Source organism: Somniosus microcephalus, chromosome 14 (assembly GCF_052327205.1).
Source record: "Somniosus microcephalus isolate GS21.2 chromosome 14, FLI_Smic_1.0, whole genome shotgun sequence".
Taxonomy (NCBI): domain Eukaryota; kingdom Metazoa; phylum Chordata; class Chondrichthyes; order Squaliformes; family Somniosidae; genus Somniosus; species Somniosus microcephalus.
This window is the reverse complement of record NC_141000.1, coordinates 135,236,162-135,248,875: the sequence shown is the minus strand read 5'-3', so window position 1 is coordinate 135,248,875 and position 12,714 is coordinate 135,236,162. Positions and strand designations below refer to the sequence as shown.

Here is a 12,714-nt window from a genome sequence, read left to right as displayed (position 1 = left end):
GTACCCTGGAATATTTAGTTCACAACCTTGTTCACCTTGCAACCGCCTCTCTGTAATGGCTATTAGATCAAAGCCATTTATCTCTATTTGTGCCATTAATTCATCTATCTTGTTACAAATGCTTTGGGCATTCAAATAAAGAGCCTTCAATTTTAACTTTTTACCATTATTCCCGGCTTTCACCTTATTCGCTAATGCACTTTTACCGTTAAACTCTGTTCCTTCCTGTTGCACTCTACTTATCTTTACCCAAATCGCTCCACTGCTCCATTGCCTTGACTTTTCTGCAGAGAACAGTATCTATCCCCCGTCTATACTTTCCCCTACCACTACAACATTCCTTTTCACTCCCCCCACTTGATTGGCCTCCTGTACCATGGTCAGTTTGCTCATCCACCCTGCAGACTTTGCCTTCATTCACACGGGCAGCAAGAACCTCATACCTGTTGAACAAGGGCAAAGGCTGAGGCTCCTTCAGCACTGCACCTGGGGTCCCCTTACCTGCCTGAGTTGCAGTCGCACCCTCCTGGCCCTGACCACTAACCAGACCTGTACCACTACCTAACCTAAGGGGTGTGACTGCCTCCTGGATCAAAGTGTCCAGGTAACTCTCCCCATCCCTGATGCCCCGCAATGTCTGCACCTTGGTTTCCAGCTCAACAACTCTGAACTGAAGTTCCTCGAGATGCAGGCAATTACTGCAGATGTGGTCATCGGGGATCACAACGCTCTCCACAAAGTCCCACATGCTGCAGTTGCGGCACACCACCTGCACTGACATCTCTTTATATATTGTTTTATTTATTTAGTTAATTAAAATTTATGTATTTTATTAACTTCGTTTATAGCTTAGTTTTTAACTAATTACTAGATCTAGTTTAAGCTCTAGGTAGATTAAATTAAATATTTACCAGTAACACAAAAGCACTACAAGTATTGGAGGCAGAAGCAGCACCCCCATCTCCCTCTGCTCCGAATTCCCACTCTCTCCAAATTCCCAAGTTTAACACTCTGTTTAAGTGCACTCTGGTTAAGATCACTCTGTGCAGAACAGATCTAGCAGCTCAAAACTAGGCATCCACGAGGCGATGTGGGCCATCAGCAGCAGCAGAACTGTATTCCACCACAATCTGTAACCTCGTGGCCCAACATCCCTCACTCTACCATTACCATCAAGCCAGGGGACCAACCCTGTTTCAATGAGGAGTGCAGAAGAGCATACCAGGAGCAGCACCAGGTGCACGTTTTTAAATTCATTCATGGGATATGGGCATCACTGGTTTTATTGCCCATTCCTTATTGCCCTTGAGAAGGTGGTGGTGAGCCGCCTTCTTGAACCGCTGCAGTCTGTGAGGTGAAGGTACTCCCACAGTGCTGTTAGGGAGGGAGTTCCAGGATTTTGACCCAGCAACGATGAAAGAACGACAATATATTTCCAAGTCAGGATGGTGTGTGGCTTGGAGGAGAACGTTCAGGTGGTGGTGTTCCCACATGCACCCAAAACAAATTAGGGGGAACATTGCCTGGAACTCCTCAACATTAACTCCGGACCCCATCTGAGTCTCATGGTATCAGGTCAAGCATGGGCAAGGAAACCTCCTGCTGATTACCACCTACTGCTCTCCCTCAACTGATGAGTCAGTACTCCTCCATGTTGAACACCACTTGGAAGAAGCACTGAGGGTAGCAAGGGCACTTCTAGGTGGTAGAGGTTATTGGTTTGAGAGGTGCTGTCGAAGAAGCCTTGGCGAGTTGCTGCTGTGCATCTTGTAGATGGTACACACCGCAGCCACGGTGCCAATCAATTGGGCTGCTTTGTCCTGGATGATGTCGAGCTTCTTGAGTGTTGTTGGGGCTGCACTCATCTAGGCAAGTGGAGAGTATTCTATCACACTCCTGACTTGTGCCTTGTAGATGGTGGAAAGGCTTTGAGGAGTCAGTAGGTGAGTCACTCACCGCAGAATACCCAGCCTATGACCTGCTCTTGTAGCCACAGTATTTATGTGGCTGGTCCAGTTAAGTTTCTGGTCAATGGTGACCCCCAGGATGTTGATGGTGGGGGATTTGGTGATGGTAATACCGTTCAATATCAAGGGAAGGTGTTTAGACTCTCTCTTGTTGGAGATACCCATTGCCTGGCACTTGTGTGGCACGAATATTACTTGCCACTTATCAGCCCAAGCCTGAATGCTGTCCAGGTCTTGTTGCATTATCTGAGGAGTTGTGAATGGCACCGAACACTGTGCAGTCATCAGCGAACATCCCCATTTCTGACATTATGCAGGAGGGAAGGTCATTGATGAAGCAGCTGAAGATGGTTGGACCTAGGACACTGCCCTGAGGAACTCCTGGAGCGATGTCCCGGGGCTGAGATGATTGACCTCCAACCACCACAACCATCTTCCTTTATGCTAGGTATGACTCCAGCCAGTGGAGAGTTTTCCCACTGATTCCCATTGACTCCAATTTTAGTAAGGCTCCTTGGTGCTACACTCGGTCAAATGATGTCAAGGGCAGCCACTCCACCTCAGCTCTGGAATTCAGCTCTTTTGTCCATGTTTGGACCAAGGCTATAATGAGCTCTGGAGCCAAATGGTCCTGGCAGAGCCCAAACTGGGCATCAGTGAGCAGGTTATTGGTGAGTAAGTGCCACTTGATAGCACTGTTGACGACACCTTCCATCACTTTGCTGATGATTGAGAGTAGACTGTTGGGGGCGGTAATTGGCCAGATTGGATTTGTCCTGCTTTTTTGTGGACAGGATTTACCTGGGCAATTTTCCACTTTGTCGGGTAGATGACAGTGTTGTAGCTGCACTGGGATAGCTTGGTTTGAGGCATGGCTAGTTCTGGAGCACAAGTCTTCAACACGACAGCCGGAATGTTGGCAGAGCCCACAGCCTTTGCTGTAGCCAGTGTGTTCAGCTGTTTTTTGATATTACGTGGAGTGAATCAAACTGGCTGAAGACTGGCTTCTGTGATGGTGGGTACCTCGGGAGTAGGCCGATATGGATCATCCACTCAGCACTTCAGCCTTGTCTTTTGCAATCACGTGCTGAACTCCGCCATCATTGTGGTTGGGGATGTTCATGGAGCCGCCTCCTCTCTTTAGTTGTTTAATTGTCCACCACCATTCACGACTGGATATGGCAGGACTGCAGAGCTTTGACCTGATCCATTGATTGTGGGATCGCTTAGCTCTACCTATAGCATGCTGCTTCTGCTGTTTAGCATGCATGTTGTCCTGTGTTGCAGCTTTCCCAGGTTGGCACCTCATTTTTAGGTACGCCCGGTGCTGCTCCTGGTATGCTCTTCCACACTCCTCATTGAACCATGTTTGGTCCCCTGATGGTAATGGTACAGTGAGGGATATGCCAGCCTATTAGCTTACAGATTGTGGTGGATATAGTTCTGCCGCTGTTGATGGCCCTCAGTGCCTCATGGATGCCCAGTTTTGAGCTGCTAGCTCTGTTCTGAATTTATCCCATTTAGCACGGTGGTAGTGCCACACAACAGGATGGAGGGTGTCCTCAGTGTGAAGACGGGACTTCATCTTCGCAAAGTCTGTGCGGTGGTCACTGCCACCAATACTGTCATGGACAGGTCCATCTGTGACAGGTAGATTGGTGAGGACAAAGTCAAGTAGGTTTTTCCCTCATGTTCGTTCTCTCACCACCTGTCGTAGGCCCAGACTGGCAGTTATGTCCTTCAGGACTTGGCCAGGTCGGTCAGTAGTGGTGCTACCGAGCCACTCTTGGTGATGGACATTGAAGTCTCCCACCCAGAGTATATTCTGTGCCCTTGCTACCCTCAGTGCTTCTTCCAAGTGGTGTTCAACATGGAGGAATACTGACTCATCAGTTGAGGGAGAGCAGTAGGTGGTAATCAGCAGGAGGTTTCCTTGCCCATGCTTGTCCTGATACCATGAGACTCAGATGGGGTCCGGAGTCAATGTTGAGGACTTCCAGGCAATGTTCCCCCTAATTTGTTTTGGGTGCATGGCACCTTTAAGGGGTTGGGTGGCCCAATTTACAGTTTTGTGGCTGCGCAGCTTAGAGGGAATGTTCCTTCCAGGGCCCTTCCCTCCCGAGTGTATACCACTGTGCCTCCACCTCTGGAGGACATACCCAGGGATGGTGATGGAGGAGTCTGGGACATTGGCTAAAATATATGATTCTCTGAGTATGACTATGTCAGGCTGTTGCTTGACTAGTCTGTGGAACAGCTCTCCCAATTTTGGCACAAGTCCCCAGGCGTTAGTGAGGAGGGCTTTAAAGGGTCGACTGGGCTGGGTGTGCCTTTGTCGTGTCTGAATCTGGTGCCTTGGTCGATGCCAGGTGGTCCGTCCAGTTGTATTCTTATTGTTGTTTTTCGTAGCGGTTTGTTACAACTGAGTGACTTGCTGGGCCATTTCAGATCGCAGTTAAGAGTCAACCACATTGCTGTGGGTCTGGAGTCACATATAGGCCAGGCCAGGTAAGGACGGCAAATTTCTTTCCCTAAGGACATTAATGAACCAGATGGGTTTTTATGACAATCCGGTAGTTTCATGGTCACCATTACTGATACTAGCTTTTTATTCCAGATTTATTTAATTAACTGAATTTAAATTCCCCAGCTGCCGTGGTGGGATTTGAACTCATTATACAGGGCTCTGGTTAGACCATACCTGGAGTATTGTGTACAGTTTTGGTCTCCTTACTAAAGGAAGGATATACTTGCATTAGAGGGGTGCAGCAAAGGTTCACTAGATTGATTTCTGGGATGAGAGGGCTGCCCTTTGAGGGGAGATTGAGTAGAATGGGCCTATACTCTCTGGAGTTTAGAAGAATAAGAGGTGATATCCTTGAAACATATACAATTCTTAGCGGGCTTGACAGGGTAGATGCTGAGAGGATGTTTTCCCTGAACTAGTGGTCATAGTCTCAGGATAAGGGGTTGGCCATTTAGGTCTGAGATATGGAGGAATTTCTTCACTCAGAGGGTTGTGAATCTTGGGAATTCTCTGCCCCAGAGGGCTGTGGATGCTCAGTCATTGAGTGTATTCAAGACAGAGATCGATAGATTTTTGGGCACTAAGGGAATGAAGGGATATGGGGATAGTGCGGGAAGGCAGAGTTGAGGTAGAAGATTAGCCATGATCTTATTGAATGGCGGAGCAGGCTCGAATGGCCCATATGGCCGACTCCTGCTCCTAATTCTTATGTTCTTATGTTCCAGCATAAGCCTAATCTTACATAGAATCTACAACACAGAAACAGAACTCTGGATACAGTGGGGGGAGATGACGTTCATGATGGAATAATGATGCAGAACTCAGCTGGTTTCTCTTGTTGAAAGGCCTTCTCTTGTTTTATATTTTCTTATCTTACAAATGAAAGCTTTGCACTAATCAGCGGATAGAAAATATTTCTATACCTTATTGATACAGACTCACATTCTAGTATAAGGGGTAATTTTCTAATTTAGCATTTTGCCACCTTCAACAATTTGTAAACATATACCCCAGGTCTCTCTGTTCCTGCACCTCCTTTAGGATTATACCCTTTAGTTTATATTGCCTCTCCTCATTCTTCCTACCAAAATGTATCACTTCGCACTTTTCTGCGTTAAATTTCATCCGCCACGTGTCCGCCCATTCCACCAGCCTGTCTATGTCTTCTTGAAGTCTATCACTCTCTTCCTCACTGTTCACTATACTTCCAAGTTTTGTGTCATCTGCAAATTTTGAAATTGTGCCTTGTACACCCAAGTCCAAGTCATTAATATATATTTCTGGTGGGTGGGGTTCCTGGTGGGTGAGATTCCTGTTGTGAGTGCAATATTGGAAAATTATCCCCATAAAATCATCTCTTTGTGTTCATAGAATCATAGAAAGTTACAGCATGGAAGGAGGCCATTTCGGCCCACCGTGTCCGCACCAGCCAACAAAGAGCTATCCAGCCTAATCCCACTTCCCAGCTCTTGGTCCGTAGCCCTGCAGGTTACAGCATCCCAAGTGCACATCCAAGTACTTTTTAAATGTGGTTAGGGTCTCTGCCTCTACCACCCTTTCAGGCAGTGAGTTCCAGACCCCCACAACCCTCTCGGTGAAGAAATTTCCCCTCAAATCCCCTCTAAACCTTCCACCAATTATTTTAAATCTGTGCCCCCTGGTTTTTTACCCCTCTGCTAAGGGAAATAGGTCCTTTCTATCCACTCTATCTATGCCCCTCATAATTTTATACACCTCAATAAGGTCTCCCCTCAGCCTCCTCTGTTCTAAGGAAAACAGACCCAGCCTATCCAGTCTTTCCTCATAGCTAAGATTCTCTACACCCGGCAACATCCTTGTAAATCTCCTCTGTACCCTCTCTAGTGCAATCACATCTTTCCTGTAATGTGGTGACCAGAACTGCACACAGTACTCCAGCTGAGGCCTAACTAGTGTTTTATACAGTTGAAGCATAACCCCCACGGCTAATAAAGGCAAGCATTCCGTATACCTTCTTAACCACCTTATCTACCTGGCCTGCTACCTTCAGGGATCTGTGGACATGCACTCCAAGGTCCCTTTGTTCCTCTATACTACTCAGTGTCCTACCATTTAATGTGTATTTCCTTTCCTTGTTAGCCTTCCCCAAATGCATTACCTCACACTTCTCCGGATTGAATTCCATTTGCCACTGTTCTGCCCACCTGACTAATTTATTGATATCTTCCTGCAGTCTACAGCTTCCTTCTTCAGTATCAACCACACAGCTGATTTTAGTATCATCTGCAAACTTCTTAATCATACCCCTATATTCAAGTCTAGATCATAGATATATACCCAGTACTGAGCCCTGCGGAACCCCACTGGAAACAGCTTTCCAGTCACAAAAACACCCATCAACCATTACCCTCTGCTTCCTGTCTCCGAGCCAGTTTTGAATCCAACTTGACACTTTGCCCTGGATCCCATGGGCTTTTAACTTCATGACCAGTCTGCCATGTGGAACCTTATCAAAAGCCTTGCTAAAGTCTATATACACTACATCAATCACACTACCCTCATCTACCCTCCTTGTTACCTCCTCAAAAAATTCAATCAAGTTTGTCAGACACGACCTTCCCTTAACAAATCCGTGCTGACTCTCCTTGATTAATCCGTGTCTTTCTAAATGAAGATTTATCCTGTCCTTCAGAATTCTTTCCAATAATTTTCCCACCACCGAGGTTAGGCTGACTGGCCTGCAATTACTCGGTCTATCCTTTTCTCCCTTTTTAAACAAGGGTACCACATTAGCAGTCCTCCAGTCCTCCGGCACCACACCTGAAGCCAGAGAGGATTGAAAAATGATGGTCAGAGCCTCTGCTATTTCCTCTTTTGCTTCGCTTAACAGCCTGGGATATATTTCATCCGGGCCTGGGGATTTATCCACTTTTAAAGCTGCTAAACTCCTTAATACTTCCTCTCTCACTATGTTTATTTCATCTAATATTTCACACTCCCCCCTGATAGCAATGTCTGCTTCGCTCCTCCTTTGTGAAAACAGACGCAAAGTATTCATTAAGAACCCTATCGATGTCTCCCGCCTCCACACACAGATTAGCCACATGATCTCTAATAGGCCCTACCCTTTCTTTAGTTATCCTCTTACTCTTAATATATTTATAAAACATCTTTGTGTTTTCCTTGATTTTACTTGCCAAGAATTTTTCATGCTCTTTGCTTTCCTAATATCCTTTTTAATTGCACCCCTGCACTTTCTGTACTCCTCTAAAGATTCTGGAGTATTTAGCTCTCGGTATCTGTCATATGCCTCCCTTTTTTTCTTTATCCTGCCCTGTATGTCTCTAGACATCCAGGGGGCTCTAGATTTGTTAGTCCCACCCTTTTTCTTTAAGGGCACATATTTGGTCTGAACCCTCCGGATCTCCTCCTTGAATGCCTCCCACTGCTCTGACACTGACCTTCAAGTAGCTGTTTCTAGCCAACTATGACTAAATCCCCTCTGAGCTTAGCAAAATTTGCTTTTCCCCAATTTAGAATTTTTATTCCTGGTCTATCCTTGTCCTTTTCCATAACTACCTTAAATCTAACAGAATTATAGTCACTAGCACCAAAATGCTCCCCCACTGATACGCCTTCTACCTGCCCAGCTTCATTCCCTAAAACTAAGTCCAGAACCACCCCCTCCCTTCTTGGGCTTGCTATATACTGGCTAAAAAAGTTCTCCTGGATGCATTTTAGGAATTCTTCACCCTCTATACCCTTCACACTAATTTTATCCCAGTTAATATTGGGGTAGTTGAAATCCCCTACTATTACTGCCCTTTGTTTTTGCACTTCTCAGAAATTTGTCTTCAAATTTGTTCTTCTATCTCCCTCTCACTGTTTTGGGGGTCTGTAGTACACTCCCAACAGTGTGATCGCCCCTTTTTTGTTTTTCAATTCGACCCATATGGCCTTGTTTGATGATCCCTCCAACAAATCATCGCTCCTTACAGCTGTAATAGTTTCTTTAATCAATACCGCGACCCCCCACCCTTTTTACCTCCTCTCTATCCCATCTGAAAATCCTGGAATGTTGAGCTGCCATACCGGCCCCTCTTTCAGCCACGTCTCTGTAATAGCTATAATATCATAGTCCCAAGTATCTACCTGTGCCCTCAGCTCATCTGCCTTGTTCGCTATACTCCTTGCATTGAAGTATATACCATTTAGTACAGGCAAACCACCTTGTTGACTATTATCTAGCCCTTGATTCCTCTGTCCTTCCAATTTACTTTCTACATTTTTGTTTTCCAATTCCAGTTTTTCTTCCCTCCCTATTTGACTCTATACTTAGGTTCCCATCCCGCTGCCAAGCTAGTTTAGCCCCCCCACCAACAGCACTAGCAAACCCTCCCGCAAGGATATTGGTCCCGTTCCCGTTGAGGTGCAACCCATCTGGCTTGTAAAGGTTCCACCTCCTCCAGAAACGGTTCCAATTCCTCAAGAATCTAAAGCCCTCCCTCTACGCCATCTCTCCAGCCACGCATTCACCTGCTCTATCTTCTTATTTCTGTACTCACTAGCACGTGGCACCGAGAGTAATCCGGAGATTACTACCTTTGAGGTCCTGCTTTTTAGCCTCTTTCCTAGCTCCCTAAACTCTGCCTGCATAGAATGATACAGCTCAGAACGAGGCCATTCAGCCCATCATGCCTGTGCTGGCTCTTTGAAAGAGCTATCCAATTCGTGTTATTCCGCAAATAGAGAATAAAACATAAGAAATTGGATCAATTTCGGGCACACAGAACTCCAGTTATTTTACTTCTCACTTCCTATCACTTCAGTTAAATATGAACTTTCACATTTTGAATGGGTCAGTGTACAATGGAGCTCCCACTAATGGTATTTCTCCCTGCAGTGTGAAGACAGTAAATTGGAGAGTTTGTATGAAGCACTGAAGACAGCAGGAGACAGGTTTGTGGGTCGTTTCCCATCCTGTCTCTCTATGGCCGTTCATGCAACCCCCAGTTATATCGGATTCTTCTTTGATGGAACAAGTGCTGAAATCATCAAACAGTTTGCACTGGCCTTTGCTGCAGAAGCAAGTGTCTTGGCAGGTACGGGACGAACAATGTTATATCTGACAAAGTATCAGTAGATCTTCAACTTACCTAGTTTTAACTAAAACATTGTGAATATCCAGTAATTAATTGTATTATTAAATGAGTGACGAATACCACTATTTCATGGGACCCACTAATAACGAAGCACTGAATTCTAAGGGATTGGCTGAACAACATGGACAGAAACATAGACTGATACGGCACGGCAGGAGGCCATTTGGCCCATTGTACCTGTGCCATAGAAACATAGAAACATAGAAGATAGGAGCAGGAGTCAGCCATTCGGCCTCTCGAGCCTGTTCCGCCATTTAATGAGATCATGGCTGATCATCCAAACTCAGTACCCTGTCCCTTCTTTCTCCCCATATCCCTTGATCCCTTTAGCCTTAAGAAATATATCCAACTCCTTCTTGAATATATTTAATGAATTGGCCTCAACTGCCCTGTGTTGTAGAGAATTCCACAGGTTCACCACTCTCTGGGTGAAGAAATTCCTCCTCATCTCTGTCCTAAATGGCTTACCCCTTATCCTTAGACTGTGACCTCTGGTTCTGGACTCCCCGACCATCGGGAACATCCTTCCTGCATCTAGTCTGTCCAGTCCTGTTAGAATTTTATAAGTTTCAATGAGATCCCCTCTCATTCTTCTAAACTCTAGCGAATATAAGCCTAATCGACCCAATCTCTCTTCAAACGTGATTCCTGCCATCCCAGGTATCAGTCTGGTGAATCTTTGCTGCACTCCTTCCATGGCAAGAACATCCTTCCTCAGATAAGGCGATCAAAACTGCACACAATGCTCAAGGTGTGGTCTCACCAAGGCCCTGTACAATTGTAGCAAGACATCCTTGCTCCTGTACTCGAATCCTCTCGCTATGAAGGCCAACATACCATTGGCCTTCTTAACCATCTGCTGCACCTGCATGCTTACCTTCAGCGACTGGTGCACAAGGACACCCAGGTCTCGTTGCACTTCCCCTTCTCCCAATCTATTGCCATTCAGATAATAATCTGCCTTCCCGTTTTTGCCACCAAAGTGGATAACCTCACATTTATCCACATTATATTGCATCTGCCATGAATCTGCCCAATCACCCAACCTGTCCAAATCATACTGGAGTTGCTCTGCATCCTCCTCACAGCACACACGCCACCCAGCTTTGTGTCGTCTGCAAACTTGGAGATATTGGGCTGGATTTTCATTGAGGAGGCGGGTAGGAGGCGGGACTACAACTTTCGGGGTTGTAGTCCCGCCTCCATCGAGTTGCAGTCAACCCACGTGATTTTGACTTGATTGACCTTGTTGAGCCCGCCCGCAATACACCCGCTCATTATACACCCACCCATTATACACGCGCCCGTTATACACCCGCCTGTTATACAACCGCCCATTATACACCCTGCCCGTTATACACCCACCCGTTATACACCTACCCGTTAGACACCCGTCAATTATACACCCATCCATTTTACACCCTGCCCGTTATATACCCCGCCTATTATATACTGGCCCGTTATACACCCCGCCCGTTATACACCCGTCTATTATACACCCACCCGTTATACAACCACCCGTTATACACCTCACCCGTTATACACTCTGCCCGTTATACACTGGCCCGTTATACACCATGCCCATTATACACCCTGCCTATTATATACCCGCCCGTTATACACTGGCCCGTTATACACCATGCCCATTATACACCCTGCCTGTTATACACCCATCCATTATACACACACGTCCATTATACACCCGCCCGTAATACACCCGCCCATTATACACCCGCCCATAATACACCTCCCTGTTACACACCCCACCCATAAAACACCCGCTCATAATACGCCCTGCCCATTACACACCCCGCCCGTAATACACCCGCTCATTATACACACGCCCATTATACACCCACCCGTTATACATTTGCCCATTATACATCGGTCCGTTAAACACCCGCTCGTTATACGCACCGCGTGTTATACACCCGCTCCTTATACACACCGCGTGTTATACACCCCGCACATTATACACCCTGCCCGTTATACACCCGCTCGTTATACACCCGCTCGTTATACACCCCGTCCATTATACACCTGCCCATTATACACTCGACCATTACAGAACTGCCCGTTACACATCCGCCCGTTATACACCCGCCCGTTATACACCCACCCGTTATACACCCGCTCGTTATACACACCGCGTGTTATACACCCCACACATTATACACCCGCTCGTTATACACACCGCGTGTTATACACCCGCCCGTTATACACTCGCCCGTTATACACCCGCCCGTTATACACCCGCCCGTTATACACCCGCCCATTATACACCCCGCCCGTTATACTCCCGCCCATTATACACCCTGCCCATTATACACCCGCCCGTTATACATCCTGCCCGTCATATACCCACCCATTATACACACCACCCGTTATACACCTGCCCGTTATACACCCGCTCATTATACACCCTGCCCGTTATATACCCCGCCCGATATACAACACGCCCATTATACTCTCACCCATTATACACCCACCCATTATACACCCGCCCTGTATACAACCTGCAGTCATATACCCCGTCCATTATACACCCCGCCTGTTATACACGCTGCCTGTTATATACCCTGCCCGTTATACAACTCTTACCCGTATACACCCGCCCGTTATACACCCACCCATTATACACTGGCCCGTTATACACCCGCCCATTATACACCCGCCCGTTATACACCCTGCCCGTTATACACCCTGCCCGTATACACCCACCCGTTATACACCCACCCGTTATACACCCCTCCTGTTATACACCCGTCCATTATACACCCTGTCCGTTATACATCCTGCCCATTATACACCCGCCCATTAAACACCCTACCCATTATACACCCGTCCATTATACACCCGTCCATTATACACCCGCCCGTTATACACCCGCCCACTATTCAACTGCCCGTAATACACCCTCCCATAATACACCCGCCAATTATACACCCACCCATTATACACCCGCCCATTATACACCCGCCCGTTACACACCACGCCCGTAATACACCCACCTGTTATACACCTGCCCGTTAGACACCCGTCAATTATATACCCTGCCCATTATATACCCCGCCCATTA

General features: G+C 46.7%; 1 protein-coding gene across 1 annotated transcript in view; it reads left to right on the top strand.

Moving 5' to 3' along the window:
- The window catches only part of LOC147107934 (ubiquitin-associated and SH3 domain-containing protein A-like), a 310,971-nt gene that overhangs the window by 97,633 nt on the left and 200,624 nt on the right, over positions 1-12,714 (top strand). The window contains exon 4 of the mRNA XM_086007359.1: positions 9,377-9,575. Coding sequence (XP_085863485.1) covers positions 9,377-9,575 — 199 coding nt within the window. The remainder of the gene's footprint in view (positions 1-9,376; positions 9,576-12,714) is intronic.